The 14,194-nt window shown below is 39.8% G+C and overlaps 1 protein-coding gene across 2 annotated transcripts in view; it reads right to left on the bottom strand.

Annotated features, from left to right (window-relative positions):
- Positions 1-14,194, bottom strand: part of xylt2 (xylosyltransferase II) — a 32,545-nt gene that overhangs the window by 4,837 nt on the left and 13,514 nt on the right. For both annotated transcript variants that reach the window (XM_084408393.1, XM_084408394.1), the window contains exons 4-10: positions 12,746-12,948; positions 9,388-9,468; positions 7,545-7,761; positions 5,833-6,009; positions 2,259-2,515; positions 1,443-1,638; positions 602-935 (exon numbers count right to left, since the gene is read on the bottom strand). In XM_084408393.1, the coding sequence (XP_084264519.1) occupies positions 602-935; positions 1,443-1,638; positions 2,259-2,515; positions 5,833-6,009; positions 7,545-7,761; positions 9,388-9,468; positions 12,746-12,948 (1,465 nt within the window). The remainder of the gene's footprint in view (positions 1-601; positions 936-1,442; positions 1,639-2,258; positions 2,516-5,832; positions 6,010-7,544; positions 7,762-9,387; positions 9,469-12,745; positions 12,949-14,194) is intronic.

Here is a 14,194-nt window from a genome sequence, read left to right as displayed (position 1 = left end):
ACTATCCTATATCTATTAAAAACAACAGCAACCTTGCAATGTGTGCTGCGCTGGTCTAACTGGGGACTGGTCACGGCACTTTCATATTGTTGCCCTATTGTTAGTTTGCTTGCTTCTTTTGCTTTCCTCATTTGTAAGTTGCTTTGGAAAAAAGCGTCTCCTAAATGATTAAATGTAAATATATAATTATTCTAAAATTTCATACATATAGTCAGAGGAACCAACAACAGTCATTGCTACCAAGTAGGTTCAAAATATTTGATGCAAGTAAAATACAGTAAAAAACTAAAAAAAAAACAGTTGTTTTAAATAGGGCTGCACAATTATTCGCAATGAAACCGCACGCGATTTGACAAAGGCTGTGATTATTTTATAAGTGAATATGGGTATAAGTTTCAGATGGAGCAGCATTTACTGCTGATCATAGAGCCGTACATCACTGGCAAGCTGCGCATAAAAAAAATAAAAATAATCGCAGCCTTTGCGATTTCATAATCACGATAAGCCAAATCGATTTAAGTGCGATTTCATGTAAATTGCAATTAATCGTGCAGCCCTAGTTTTAAAAGGTAATAATATTTCACATTAATGTCTCTCTCACCTGTGCGCAGGGGCTCACGTCCCTTGAAGGCCAGAGGCATTACCAGAAAGCGAGCTTCAGCCACACGCTCCCACAACCGCAGCACACGCACCGTCCACACTCCAGGCCTGAGGGGGCGCTGCAGGGGCGGCTTGTATTGCGTGAACTCTGCCTCAATGTCTATGCTGATGTCATAGGAGGCTGCTACTATTTGTGCTGGATCAATCCACACAATAGTGGCTGTCAGGTTGGGCCCACGAGCCCACTTCTGAACTGCCACCGGCTCATCTAGAGGTCCCATCACACCCCCAAAGTTACGGAAGATCCGCTCCTTTGGATCCCACTCAGTTCCAACCTAGTACAAAACAGCATGAACAAAAAAATTCAGTGAAATATAAGACCTACACAATAAATTACAGAATGTTAGAGAGATACAGAATGAGTTGTGAATGGTCTCTCATGTTGACTTTGGCAAAGTTGGCATGAAATGGACATCCACTATTTTCTAAATGCATGTTATTGATCTTATCGTGAATGATTCATCCATCAATCAGTTTCATTATTAAAAATGTTTTGACCTTGTAATATTTAATCAAAATGTCAGAACTGGATCTTCAGTGAAACGACAGACTTCTCTCTGGTAATATATGCAGGACTTCTCCAATCATTTCATCTGCTTAAACCCGCCCCTTTCTTAAAACTGACCACAAGCTCACATTCAGATCTGCCTCAATCCAATCAACACCCCTTTGTTTCTTTTTCGATCACCCGTTTCACTACAGTGTGCCACAATGCAGAAGAAATGATCTGTCGATTTGAAGTGTGCAAAATCCTGTACACTGCGTATCCCTGTTCCTCTCACCTCAAGGTGTTTGAGGCGCTCAAACTCATGAAGGTTGTGTTCCAGCTGCAGTGTTGCTTGAGGAACAGCCCACACCTCCAGCATCTCACGGGACCTGGTCACCCCATTCTGCACCTCCTGCCTGACCAGGTAACCCTGGAATCGGTCGTCATAAAAATACAGGTGCACCGAGATGGGGTAGCCAATGGGTTCAAACCTGTGGGTAAAAAAAAAAACATTAATCAAATGGATGGATGGGACTGGAGTTGAATGGGATGGGATGGGACTGGAATGGACTGGGATGGGACTAAACTGGACTGGGATGGGACTTGACTGGAATGGGACTGGACTGGACTAGGAAGGGACTGGACTGGGATGGGATGGGCCTGGAATTGGATGGGCCTGGAATGTAATTGGATGGGCTGGAATGGAATTGGATGGGACTGGAATTGCATGGGACTGAACTGGATGGGACTGAACTGGGATGGGACTGAACTAGACTACAATGGGACTGGACTGGAATGGGATGAGACTGGAATTGCATGGGACTGAACTGGATGGGACTGAACTGGGATGGGACTGGAATGGGATGGGACTGGAATTGCATGGAACTGAACTGGGATGGGACTGGAATGGGACTGGAATGGGACTGGAATGGAATTGAATGGGACTGGACTGGAATGGGATGGGACTGGAATTGCATGGGAATGAACTGGGATGGGACTTGACTGGAAAGGAATGGGACTGGACTGGAATGGGACTTGACTGGAAAAGAATGGGACTGGACTGAATTGGAATGGACTGAAATGGACGGATTGAATTGGATTGGACTGTCACCTGCAGGCCTCAGAACTGCTTTGAGTGGTCTCCGGCCTATGGAGGCCCAGTCTAAAGAAGGAGGAGTATGCCGTGAGGGCCACATCATTGAGGGATGAGACCCCATCAGCCTGTTCGAACAGGCTCTCCCAGTATGCTTTCAGTGCCACTGTGCCTGGCGGGTACTGCCCATACAGATGATTGTCCAGGATCTCAATTGCCTCTTGATTCACAGTGGACTCAAACTTGCGGGCGAAGAACGTAGGCCGCGTTAGTTGCTGTTGTGGGGGGAAAAAAAAGTGTGGGGTTGAATTGGTGCCAAATGTAAGGACAATTTCTAAGAAAGACACTGGGTCTCGTTCACTAATAATTGTGTGGATAATTTGTAACTTCTCACAAAAAAAAAAAAAACTTCCACAACACATGCACACACACAAATGAATTTGTTCTTAAATTCGTTCTAATCATAAATTTAGAGCTTTCTAAATAAGCGACCATGTGCCAGAGGTTAGTAATTTGCATAAAACTCACCCAAACAATCTCCATTTAAGGGCTTTCAGCAAAACCTTTCCTTTACAGCCTTCCGTCACTCTCAGCAAACAAGTCATTTTCTAAAGACGATCTCACAGCGCAGCTTGAGGATCCATCCTCAAAACCACAAAAACTCCTTTTTATACAGACACAGATTACAGACCTATCATTAGCCCTGCCGTATATATGTATCTCAAAACTTCATTTGAGTCAAATACCGCCTTGCTTTAGTAGGAAATACTTCTTAGTAAACTTGTAGTCATAATGGTGTCGACATGTATTCAACAATTCAAAGAGTAAACGTTTACTGGGAGTGAGTTTCTTTCGGTTTCCAGTAGGGGCGTAACGATACACGTATTCGTATTGAACCGTTCGGTACGAGGCTTTCGGTTCGGTATGCAGTACAACCTTCAAAGATTACCCCCATTTTTAAAACTAAAAGTTTCAAGATGTAGGAAAACTCACACTTATTTAAAAATAAAATGTATTTTAATAAATATATATATATAAAAAAAAAAAAAAATCAAGGACATTTCTCTGACATTTCTTCCTTTTTGCTGTATCGAAAACGTACCGAACCGTGACACCACTGTATCGTATCAAACCGAACCGTGAATTTTGTGAACCGTTACACCCCTAGTTTCCAGTGAAGGATTCAGTGCGTTTTGTCAGTTCCGCTTATAGGGCTGTGCCGGTAAACATGCTTTGATCCGCCAAAACAATTTTTTTGTATGTGAATGCTGTTTTACATGAATATTATGACAGGGGTGAAGCACAAAGCTCTGTTTACAAAAGAAATAATAGGTTAGCAATTAAATGTTACATCGTAGCCATGGAAACATCCCCATTTACACGATGGGAAAACACAGATATTTCCCTGCGTTTTGGCCTGTCATTTACACGAAACCGCCGTTTTTATCCCAGAAAACGATTATTTCTAAAAACTCCGGCCAAAGTGGAGATTTCTGAAAACGCCGGTTATGTGTTGCCGTGTCAACTGGGAGAAACGGGGTTTTAGGTTCTCAAACGTCACATTATGCGCCAGAAAATGCTTAAGCGCCCTATATTTAGAGTTTGTTTGGCTACCATTTGATCATGGATGCTGTTAAGGTGGTACTCATTTTTACTTCTGTGCAAACGCTTTTGGCCTGTTTGCATTTGCTTCGCTGTCTGTCCACACAAACGAACCTCGTCTGTTGTTTTGAAAGGAACTGGAAGTCGCTCGTTGTTGTCGATTTTGAGGATTCTGATTGGCTTGCATGGCTTTATCCTTCTCCCTACACTGCCGCCCATAGGCTTGGCATAGTTATGATGTTGCTCGACGGCGTATTTATGCGGGTTGTGTGCACGATATTATTTTTGAAAACGGAGGGGGAGAAATATTCGTTTCTCTAAATACCCGGCTATGTGAAAATGTGGCCTGAGAGAGTTGTGCGTGAGCCCATAAATTTAAGCTTTGTCGGCTTTGTATTTTGGTTTGCGATCCGGTCACCCGATTATCAGCGAATTTAACAATATTCCATTAGTTATTCCACTGGACATGGAATCTCTTGTTTCTTTTCCCAAATCTTCACTCACGTCTCACCCATTTTTGCAGGGGATTATAAGCGTTTCTTCCTTTGGTTCGCTTTTAAGTAGGCCTATTATATTCGCATTCTAGAAAGACGCTGTAGGAAAGATAGCCTACCTTTATACTTGCACGTCAAATTCTTTTTAACACAGTTTGTGCTTGTTATTAGACATGGTAAGGCACGTCAAGTTTCTTTCTAAAGCGCGTTTCACACACCCGGGTGATTTTAGTTTCGCTTTCTCTGGCAGCGCAAAATCAAACATAGCCTAAATGTCTTGCCTTGTGGAAGATAAAATAAGCTCTTCAGACTTTTTACAAGTAGAAAACACGAAGATATTAGAAAAGACGTGGTCTCTTTCCTGCTTGTGTAACACATCCCTGATCCCTCTCAAAGCACAGAGCGGTAGGCTTAGGGTATATCACGCGTCTTTGTGTGGAAATATAAAACAAATGCTTTTTAAAATATTTAACTTTATTATATTATTTGAGTTAATATTATTTACTGATATTTATTTCAATGCTTTACAGGCTTTAGTGTGTTGTTTCATTGACGGAAGTGCTCAAATAAACATGCATGTCTGTTACAAAATGGATGTTTGAGCCTCGTTTATTATTATTATTTTATTTCAAAATGTATTTAATTGAGATATATATATATATATATATAAAAAAGAGAAATCTTCTCTTACAATAACTGTTCTGTTAATGACACTGTCAATCCAACTGTATGTGGGCAGGATAACAATAATTTGTAGTTTTCACAAAAGCCCTGGAGCTGTCAAAAGTCTTTTGCTGACAAATAAACATGAATTTATCGGTCCAGGTAACACGGAGAAGTTGGAGAACGAGTAAACATTGTTCATTTACATATACTAATCAACACTGTCAATACGGAGCAGGTTCAAAATCGACAAAGTTACACTTTAAGTGACATTTTAGGCACATTATAGTCTGATTTTGCTCAATTTTATCAATTAAATAAGTTCTAAACATCTGGAAACAAGCACACAGTGGTGTTTTGATGAATGAATTTGCATTTTTGAACGCAACGCTTCAGTGACTCGTTGCCACCTACTGGTGGTTTTAAGTTAAATGTTTAAAGTATCGTTTCAATTCATTTAAACGTAATATTTCTATATTCGAAATACTTTCATATTTAAATAAATATAAATTTAAGAATTTGACATAAGATGACATTTAATAAGGTTATTAAAAAAAATGTCCCTACAAAAAAGGACTGTGCTTCTAAAAAGAAATGTAAGCATAGAGAGCCTTGACTGTTTATGATGTAATATATTTACGATAAAATATCATCCTAACATGGTTATAAGGCCACCCAGAGTATGTTATCAAGGAAAACATTTCATTTCACGAATCATGAAAACATTTGCACGCAGATTTCACACACAAGTTTGCATGTACATGCGCTTAGTGAACGAGACCCACTGTGATCCTTTAAATACTGACTTAATATATATTTATCAGTTCACAGACCTGTATTCTGATGAGGTCTGAGGGTTTGAAGTCATTGGGTGAACAGCCACACCAGTCCACTATGTGCTTGTACTGGCACTTGCAGCCCAACTTCCGGTTCCAGTTGGTCACACGCAGGTTATTGTCAACCAAAGTATCACACATGTGGCTGTTTCCCAGCACTGTGTGAAAGAAGGACTGAAAACCAGACAGAGAGGAATTATGTAATACACCCTCAGGGACACAGCGCTTAATGTTTACTGCTCACTGCCGTACCAATCAAATTAAATAAACTAACATGGAGTATCACATCAACAGTCTTATGAATTTATGATTCAGATTTAATACACAATAACAGTGGCCAGATGTGCAGGATATGATACAACCTGCTTCTTTAAAGGGGTCATTTCACCATTTTTCTTAAGGCGAGACACTACAGGCAAAATAAAGTGGTTTTCATGCATCCGTCAATTTTGAGATTTTGGGCTTTTTGGCTTTGCATAAAGTGTTTTTCAGAATAGTGGAAAGAAACCCTAACCTAACTATCACTTAGAGCACTTTATCTATTTGCATCTGTAGATTTTAATTACAGTTTATCTTTAAAGGCCGTTTTCTCAAAATGAGTTTTTCCTCCTACATTGAGCCAGAAATCTCTTCAGTAGCACTTTACATACACCAAACTTAAGTTTTATTCTTATCTATATTCTCAAGGTTTTTACAGAGGGGTTTGTTAATATATAATTTTCCTGATTTTATACAACATTTTATTCCAAAATCCCCTCTGTAAAAACATTTGCCTCTAATATATTCAAACCATAGACTGTAAAAAAAATATGGACGACGCCCCTTCACTCTCTTCCATTGGTGAGAAGTGAAGCCGTTAAGTGTCCCGATATGGCGCTGACATCTTTGGACATGAGTCTGCGCAGTAGCGATTTCGGGACCAGACCTGCGCAGTAGTGAGCAGGAAGTAAAGCCGCGAAATCAAGGCCCCGCCCTCACTCTCGGTGTGAAATCATTAATTATAGAAATTTAGATATTAAATTTAAAGCTCCAATCTCCTCAGTCCTTCGAAGACCCCGAAAAAAAGTCTGTTGGTGCTTCAGTGACTACTTCGCTCAGAACCTGTCAATCACAGCTGTCAATCATGACATCACACCACCGTTTTTATAGCATCAAATAACTAACTAAAAACCAACTTATTTTAAAAACAAAGACTTGAATTTACATCAGCGTGATATAAACTACAGTAAATGACAGAAACCACCTTCGGAAAAAAGATATTTGAAGTGTAATAAATAGTTTAGTTGGTCTCAACTCCCGTTGAATAACACAGGGAGGCGGGGTTTATGACCTATACTAGGACCAGTCACCGGGGGGGCGATCTAGACGTTTTGGCTTCACTTTTCAGGGCTTGTGCGGCACGCTTGATTCAAACCTATATGAACCTGACTTCATCCAATGCTCAGATTTTTGTTCTAGAAATGTATGCAAATGAGTGCATATTAAATTAGATAACGCCTAATTTGCATATTTAAACATAACATTTTTAGAAAACTTGTAATACAATTTTTTTTTGCAATTATCAATGTAATCAATTAACTAAGTATGGTGATTTATATTCGTTATATTTTTTACCCTGTTCACCTGGGGTGTCTTGCCTTAAAGTAAATGACTTTTTTTTTTTTGTGCCGGCAAGACCAGAGGATGTACATGTGTCCAAAAGGCAGTACCTCAGCAGGCAGTAAAGCGTAGGTGTAAAACTGCTTGAGCCCCGTCACCAGCTGATCCTGCGAGTTCACCACATACTCCACAAACTTCCGCGTGATGGAGAACCAGTCCGAGCCTCCTGACACCTCCAGCCCCTCAGGGATGCTGCGCTCGCCCAGACGCCACATGTGGTTGTCACATTCGTGGAACAGGCGGTCCAAACCCTGTTTCTTAATGAACCTGCGTGACAGGAGAGAGCAGGATGATGACTGATGTCAGCGCAAACACTGACACGGCTGCATTATAATGCAAGCGAGGCGTGTCAAAAGTGTCAAGACGGTATAAATATCTAGAAATCATAATGAATGACAACAGGAGTCTCATTAAAAGGCTGAAATTCGTGAGTAAAAGAAACAAACAACGCTATAAAGTGGTTCGGTGCAGACTTTTATTAGCATTTCTCAAGCTATTTGATTGCGTTTTTTATTCTGACTAAATTCAGTGTCATAAAACCAACACAAACAAACAAACAAACAAACAAACAAACAAACAGGAAATTAATGTCACAGAGGACCCTTGTAGACTAGTGTGTAAAGGATCAGTAAGTACTTAAAGGTTAGTGCAGACTTTTGCAAAAAATAAACTTTAATGTTCATATTTTTGAAAATGTGTATTCAATGTGTAAGGAAGAAGTTATTACTTCATTACACCACTTGTAAATAAATGATTAAGTCTATAAATCAAATGCAGTGCTTTCATTTTCTTCAAACGCATGTAAATAAAGATCACATTTTTAAGAATTGGGCACAGAAATTTTTAACTAATTTTAAACCTTTTCTTTTCACTGTCTCGGACATCGTTATTAATCATGGACCCACAAATGGAGCTGGTCAATTTTTTTGAATACTTGTAATAATTGTTGTGGCGATGTGCACTACAGTTCAACAGTTTGGGGTCAGTAAGATTTTTTTTTATGTTTTTGATTTTTTTTATGTTTTTGAAAGAAGTCTATTATGCGTCTTTATTTGATCAAAAATATTGTGAAATATTATCAGTTTAAAATAACTGTTTTCTATTTTAAACCATTTTAAAATGTAATGTATTCCTGCTGTGATGGAAAACCGAATTTTCAGTAGTGATGGACAGAAAAGAAATTTCAGGAATGAAAATTAAATATAAACATTTAAATGATGGCTGAAATCATTGGTTTATAAGACATTTATTCAAACATATATTTAAATAATGAAGACACCACTAATAGGTTAAGTAAAACTATAATAAATATGAAATACAGTGCATATATTTAGCAAAATTCTGCTCTCTAAAGTTTATTTTTCTAGCTGACTATTGAGTTTATGGTCATCGAATTGCTTTTCTGCTGTTAACTTGACGTTACGTGGCATTGTTTACAAGCGGTTTTACTGACGTCTTTCCTCCGGTTGAAACACTGATTGAGCGATTACATGTGGCAGGATTTATTTCAGTTAGTTGTAATGTTTCTTTTACCATACCTTCTGATGTTCACCCATATTTATTTAATGCTGTAACTAGTACTAAAGAGGAGATGAGATGATTGTTTCATATTAAAAGTAACAAAGCTCATGGCAGGCATTGTGCTTCGTTTCAGGCTTTAAAAAATCAAGAAATCGATATTGTCAATAAGGATTCTGACTTAAAATTCAACAGCAAAATCAGTGTAAGAGTTGGTCAATTTGATTCAACGAACGTATTCATAACTCTATTCCCAAATTTTTTAAATTCACATAATCCCTTCCCATTTTAGAGCCTCACTAGATGTGGACAGTGTATCAGAACTGCTAACCTTACCTGGAGTAACCTCAGAGTTGAATCGAAAAATGAGCTTACCTTGCGTTCTCTCTGCCGTGAGACTTCAGGAAGTTCTTGTCACGGTTCTGGGAGAGAAAAGCCACAAGCTCGTCGTTGGTCCTGTTTGAAACCGATAGTGAGAGAGGAGAGAAGAGATAAAAACGAGGGATTATGTCAGAAGCGCAGCGCTGACTGCAGGGTGGCGTGGGTGAAGTCTTCATCTGGAAGGAATTAGCTGCTGCTGACAGGATTTTGGTCGGTATCAACGTCTACATGTGCATCGGGCCACGAACACAGATTTAGCTCACTTAAAAAAAAAAAAAAAAAAAACACATCAACAGCTGGAAGATTTGTGAAATTATAAGGCTCTGATGTGTTGCAGAAATCCTCCCGAAACAGATTGCAGAGAAAGAGACAGATTTGCCAGCAACATCACGCTTGCACACAATGAGAACGGCTCAGACATAAACTCACGAGAAGGCTCCTCGATACGCATCGAGTTTTTGCAATGAATTCTGGGATTGCCTTCTCCGGGAAGACAGCACTGAAGGCATCGTCGTCTTTATCTTTTGGAATAGCTTTCATCCAATTTGGTTTCCAAAACTGGGGTTCAGCTAATAATTAATCAAATCAAAATGCAAAATTGCAACAACTAAATAGGTTTTATTTGCATCAATAAATCCTGTTCCTTTTATAGTATAGCTTAGTGCAATTACCAAATCAAAAGCAGCAATTTAAATAAGTATGTTATCTGTTGCGCAGCATGTTTTAGAGTGAAGTGCGGCACTGTGTTCATTTACACGCGTGCAGCTCATGATGCGGTGATCTCAGAGCGGCTTTAGTCACATCAAATGCTGATTCTCATCAAACTGCATCTCTGGATGTGCATAAGGGAACACAATGTGTGCTAGTTTCTCTTTATTTACACATTCACATTATTCCGAACATATTTGTGGATGGAAGTTTACAGCACTTCAGCAGTATCCGCCGAAACAAAAGCTTGAGGATTTTGAATGTTTACAGCTTGAGGGTTTGAACTTTTAAAAGGGAGGAATTTAAGACATAAACATGAGTATTGTAACTTGTACCTTGTTCTAAATTCTAATTTATAATTAATTCTAATAAATTCTAAATTACAACAGTAATATATTTCTGTCTTCACTCATAATTGGAGTTTAAACTAAATATTTTAATAATTTAATTAAAACATTTGAATAAAACGCTAAAAAAAAAATGTTTGTTTTACATTTGATCTGTTTACTTGCATGTCATGTGACCATAAACCATCATTAGAGAACCATGAATATCTGAATATCCGTCACTAATTTATTAAAATCTTAACTTAAAAATGTACTTTTTTGTTTTTGTTCAGCTGACAAAAATGTTTGGGAAATCATGGACAAGTCAATTATGGCGCTTTTCCATTACCAGTACCAGCTCGACTCGACTCGCCTCGCCTCGACTCAGCTCGGCTCGGCTCGCTTTTCGCTCCGTTTTCCATTGCAGATAGTACCTCCACAATAGTACCTGGTCGTCATAGCGACACCGCAGGAAACTGCCGTGACTTAATCTTTTACGCGAGACGCGCGAGACACACCCGCTACCTACACACACAGGACAATGGAGGAAATTGAGTGTAGGGATGCACCGAAATGAAAATTCTTGGCCGAAACCGAAAACCGAAAAAGAGGAAACCAAGGCCGAAAACCGAAAACCGAAACACCGAAAGAAATTATGCCAATTATTAGTACGATTGAATTTATGGCTATGACTTTATAACTATAACTTGACTATAACTTTACTAAAATCAAGGCATTGCAATTGCATAAATTAATATTAAAGTTTCAAAGAATAAATCAATTAAAATTTTATGCAAATATTTATTTAGCACATTGCAAAGTATAAAATTAAATGTTTAACTAGACCCCACTCATGTGTACATTAAATAATAATGTAAAAGCCTACTGGCCTGCAGAAAGGTTTAAAAATGAAATGTTCTCTCATAAAAACAAACTGCATTTAGGTCAATACTGCCATAGTCCATAATAATATCTGCACGGCTATATGCTCATGCACGTGAGTTGCAAAAATCATAAACAGCTAAGGTAAACACACACACACCTCTGAGAAATGACGGCTGCTCTGCACACACACACAAGGTCTCTCAGTCCCTCTCTTTGCCGCGCGCGCTACGTATGCGCGCTCATGCTCGCTCGCGATTCCGGGAGATTTAAACTAATTTGCGGGCATCAGGGAGCCGCTATCAATACGCGGGAGACTCCCGGAACTTCCGGAAGACTTGGGATGTCTGTGTTTTGAAAATCGCTGTCCGTGGGTCACTCTCAGATATATTGAAATACGTCCACACCGCAGATATGTTGCTTCAGACAAGCACGTGCAGGTCGCGGTATCTGCTGTTTGCGTCATCACAACATTTCGGCCGTATTGTTTCGGTGATAAAAGTCTTTCGGCCGAAAATTTTCGGTGGCCGAATATTCGGTGCATCCCTAATTGAGTGTATGCTGTTTTTGGATGTTTTTGTTTTTGTTTTTGCTGTTTTTTATTCAGGATACTGCGTCTGGCGCGTGCAATGATGACGCAGTGAATAGTGATGATTCTCTCTGACCAATCAGCAGTCTGCCATGATTTCACGTCACATTTTAGTATCGCCTCAGCTCGCCTCAGCCCGCTTAGAACCGCGCCGGAGGTGGTACGAAAAAAAGTACCTGGAAGCAGGTACAGGTACAACTTTTACACAGTGGAAAACCAAACAGAGCCGAGTCGAGTCGAGCCGAGCCGAGCCGAGGCGAGCTGGTACTGTGTAGTGGAAAAGCGCCATTAGTGTGGTGAACTAGTTCATGTAGGTTTTCTTCTAAACCCACTGAAGTAGCCAATCAGAGGTACGTCCTAATCCACATATTAATTTATTACCATTCCCTAGCCGGCGTACAGCAGCGTGATATGAAAACTCTTGTTTTACCCTCGTCCTCCCCAGCTCCACCTGTGTAGATCTGCTAGGGCTCTTCTCTAATTTTCTTACAGCAACATGTTTCCTTATTACGCATGTTATTTTAACTAAGCTGAACAAATCCTCGTATTTGATCAGCTGCAGCATAGATCATCTCATTTGCCAAAATCAAGCATACGTACATTGCATGCCCCAATTAGAGTAGTCATGACCTGATGCAGGGGTGCCCAATCCTGTTCCTGGAGATCTACTTACCTGCAAAGTTCAGATCTACCCCTGATCTAACACACCTGTCTCTAATTATCAAGTGCTCCAGAAGATCTTAATTAGCTGGTTCAGTTGTGTTTGATCAGGGTTGGAGCTGAACTTTGCAGGAAGGTAGATCTCCAGGAACAGGATTGGGCACCCCTGACCTAAGGCAATGCTGACCTGGTGGGGAAGTCGGTGGCACTGAGGTTGATGAAGAAGTCCCACTTCCAGTCCAACATGGACAGCAGATCATGCATGCTGCGCAGGTAGGCCTTCAGCAGACTGGCCCCGCCCCAGATGGTGACCATGCGCCAGGGCGTGGCTCTCACGTTGGAGTAGAGCTCCGCCATCTCAAGCACTTCCCGATGCATGTAGTTTGAACGCTGTGAGGGACAACATAACAGTCTTCAATGATAGTCAATGATCTTGAAGATGAGTATATGATAGGGATGTCAATTTACACAAATTCCCATGATCGATCACCGTTTAAATTAACGATCAATTAATCGTTAGCCTAATACTGCAATGTTAGGCATATAGCCAACAGCATGACAGGGAGTGCAAATGTTGCTCAAAACGAACGCCATGTTCCTCACCAAATGAATGAGAAGGGTTTTTAATCTAAATAAAGGGCTAGTAGGATCGAAAAATGAGTCGATGTGATTGATTATTTATTAAATTACTCATTTAATTATCAAGTACAATGTGTCATCAACGCCGCCTCAGATGTGTGCTATTCAGAATGTGTACAGTAACTCATGTTAACACGGCAACTAAACCCAAAGAATTCACAATGTTTTATTACAATATTGTTCTCTTTATAATGTTATGTAATATGACAATCCCAATCATAGTCATTATTAGTTGTGCACTGCTGTTTGAGCTGCATGCGCTGAAGATAATCACCAGCACGCTTTGCTACAGCGTTAATTCTGAACCAAATGCATCCTATATGAGATAAATCAGATATGGATAGGCCTACACAAAATAAACACAATATTACAACTTACATTTGCACAAAACAAAAGGCTGCGAATGCACACGCAAACTTATAGTCATGATGAAGGTGTAACTAGGCTACAGCTGTAAAATGGTCCCAAACATAAGTCCGGCGAGCTCGCTTCATTTTTCTTAGTTTTATCGATTAAATGTATTATCGACAATTAATCGTTAACATCCCTAGTATATGATGAAAATTGTTCAGCAAGCATGTTACTGCAGCAGTGCAGTTTTAGCTGTCGTAACTCTTCTGCTGCTGGGTGAGGGAAGATTTCTTGCCAGGAGTTTAGTTTAGCTCTGAAGAACTTTACTTTTAAGAGGCTAAAACCTGAAATGCTAGAATCAAACGAGACAGGCATGTAGAGAGGAAGAGACTGAGCAGATGTTGTGCCAAATCGTATCAAGGTGTGAGAAGTATTCCTACAGTAAAAGGACCTGGTTTACCACAAGTTCTGACAAACCTCAGCTCTACACACACACACACACACCTTTGTTCTCTGACGGCCACCGAGTGTCTCTAACACTCAAGTTTCAATCAAGAATCAATCCCACAGGGCTGTCTTTAAGGGCACTAAAGCTTTTGGCATGGAACAGAGACATACCCATTTGATGTCTGAGTTCGGTTGTTTT

The sequence above is a fragment of the Rutilus rutilus genome, assembly GCF_951802725.1.
Source record: "Rutilus rutilus genome assembly, chromosome: 1".
NCBI classification, from domain to species: domain Eukaryota; kingdom Metazoa; phylum Chordata; class Actinopteri; order Cypriniformes; family Leuciscidae; genus Rutilus; species Rutilus rutilus.
This window is presented reverse-complemented; position numbering and strand designations above follow the sequence as displayed.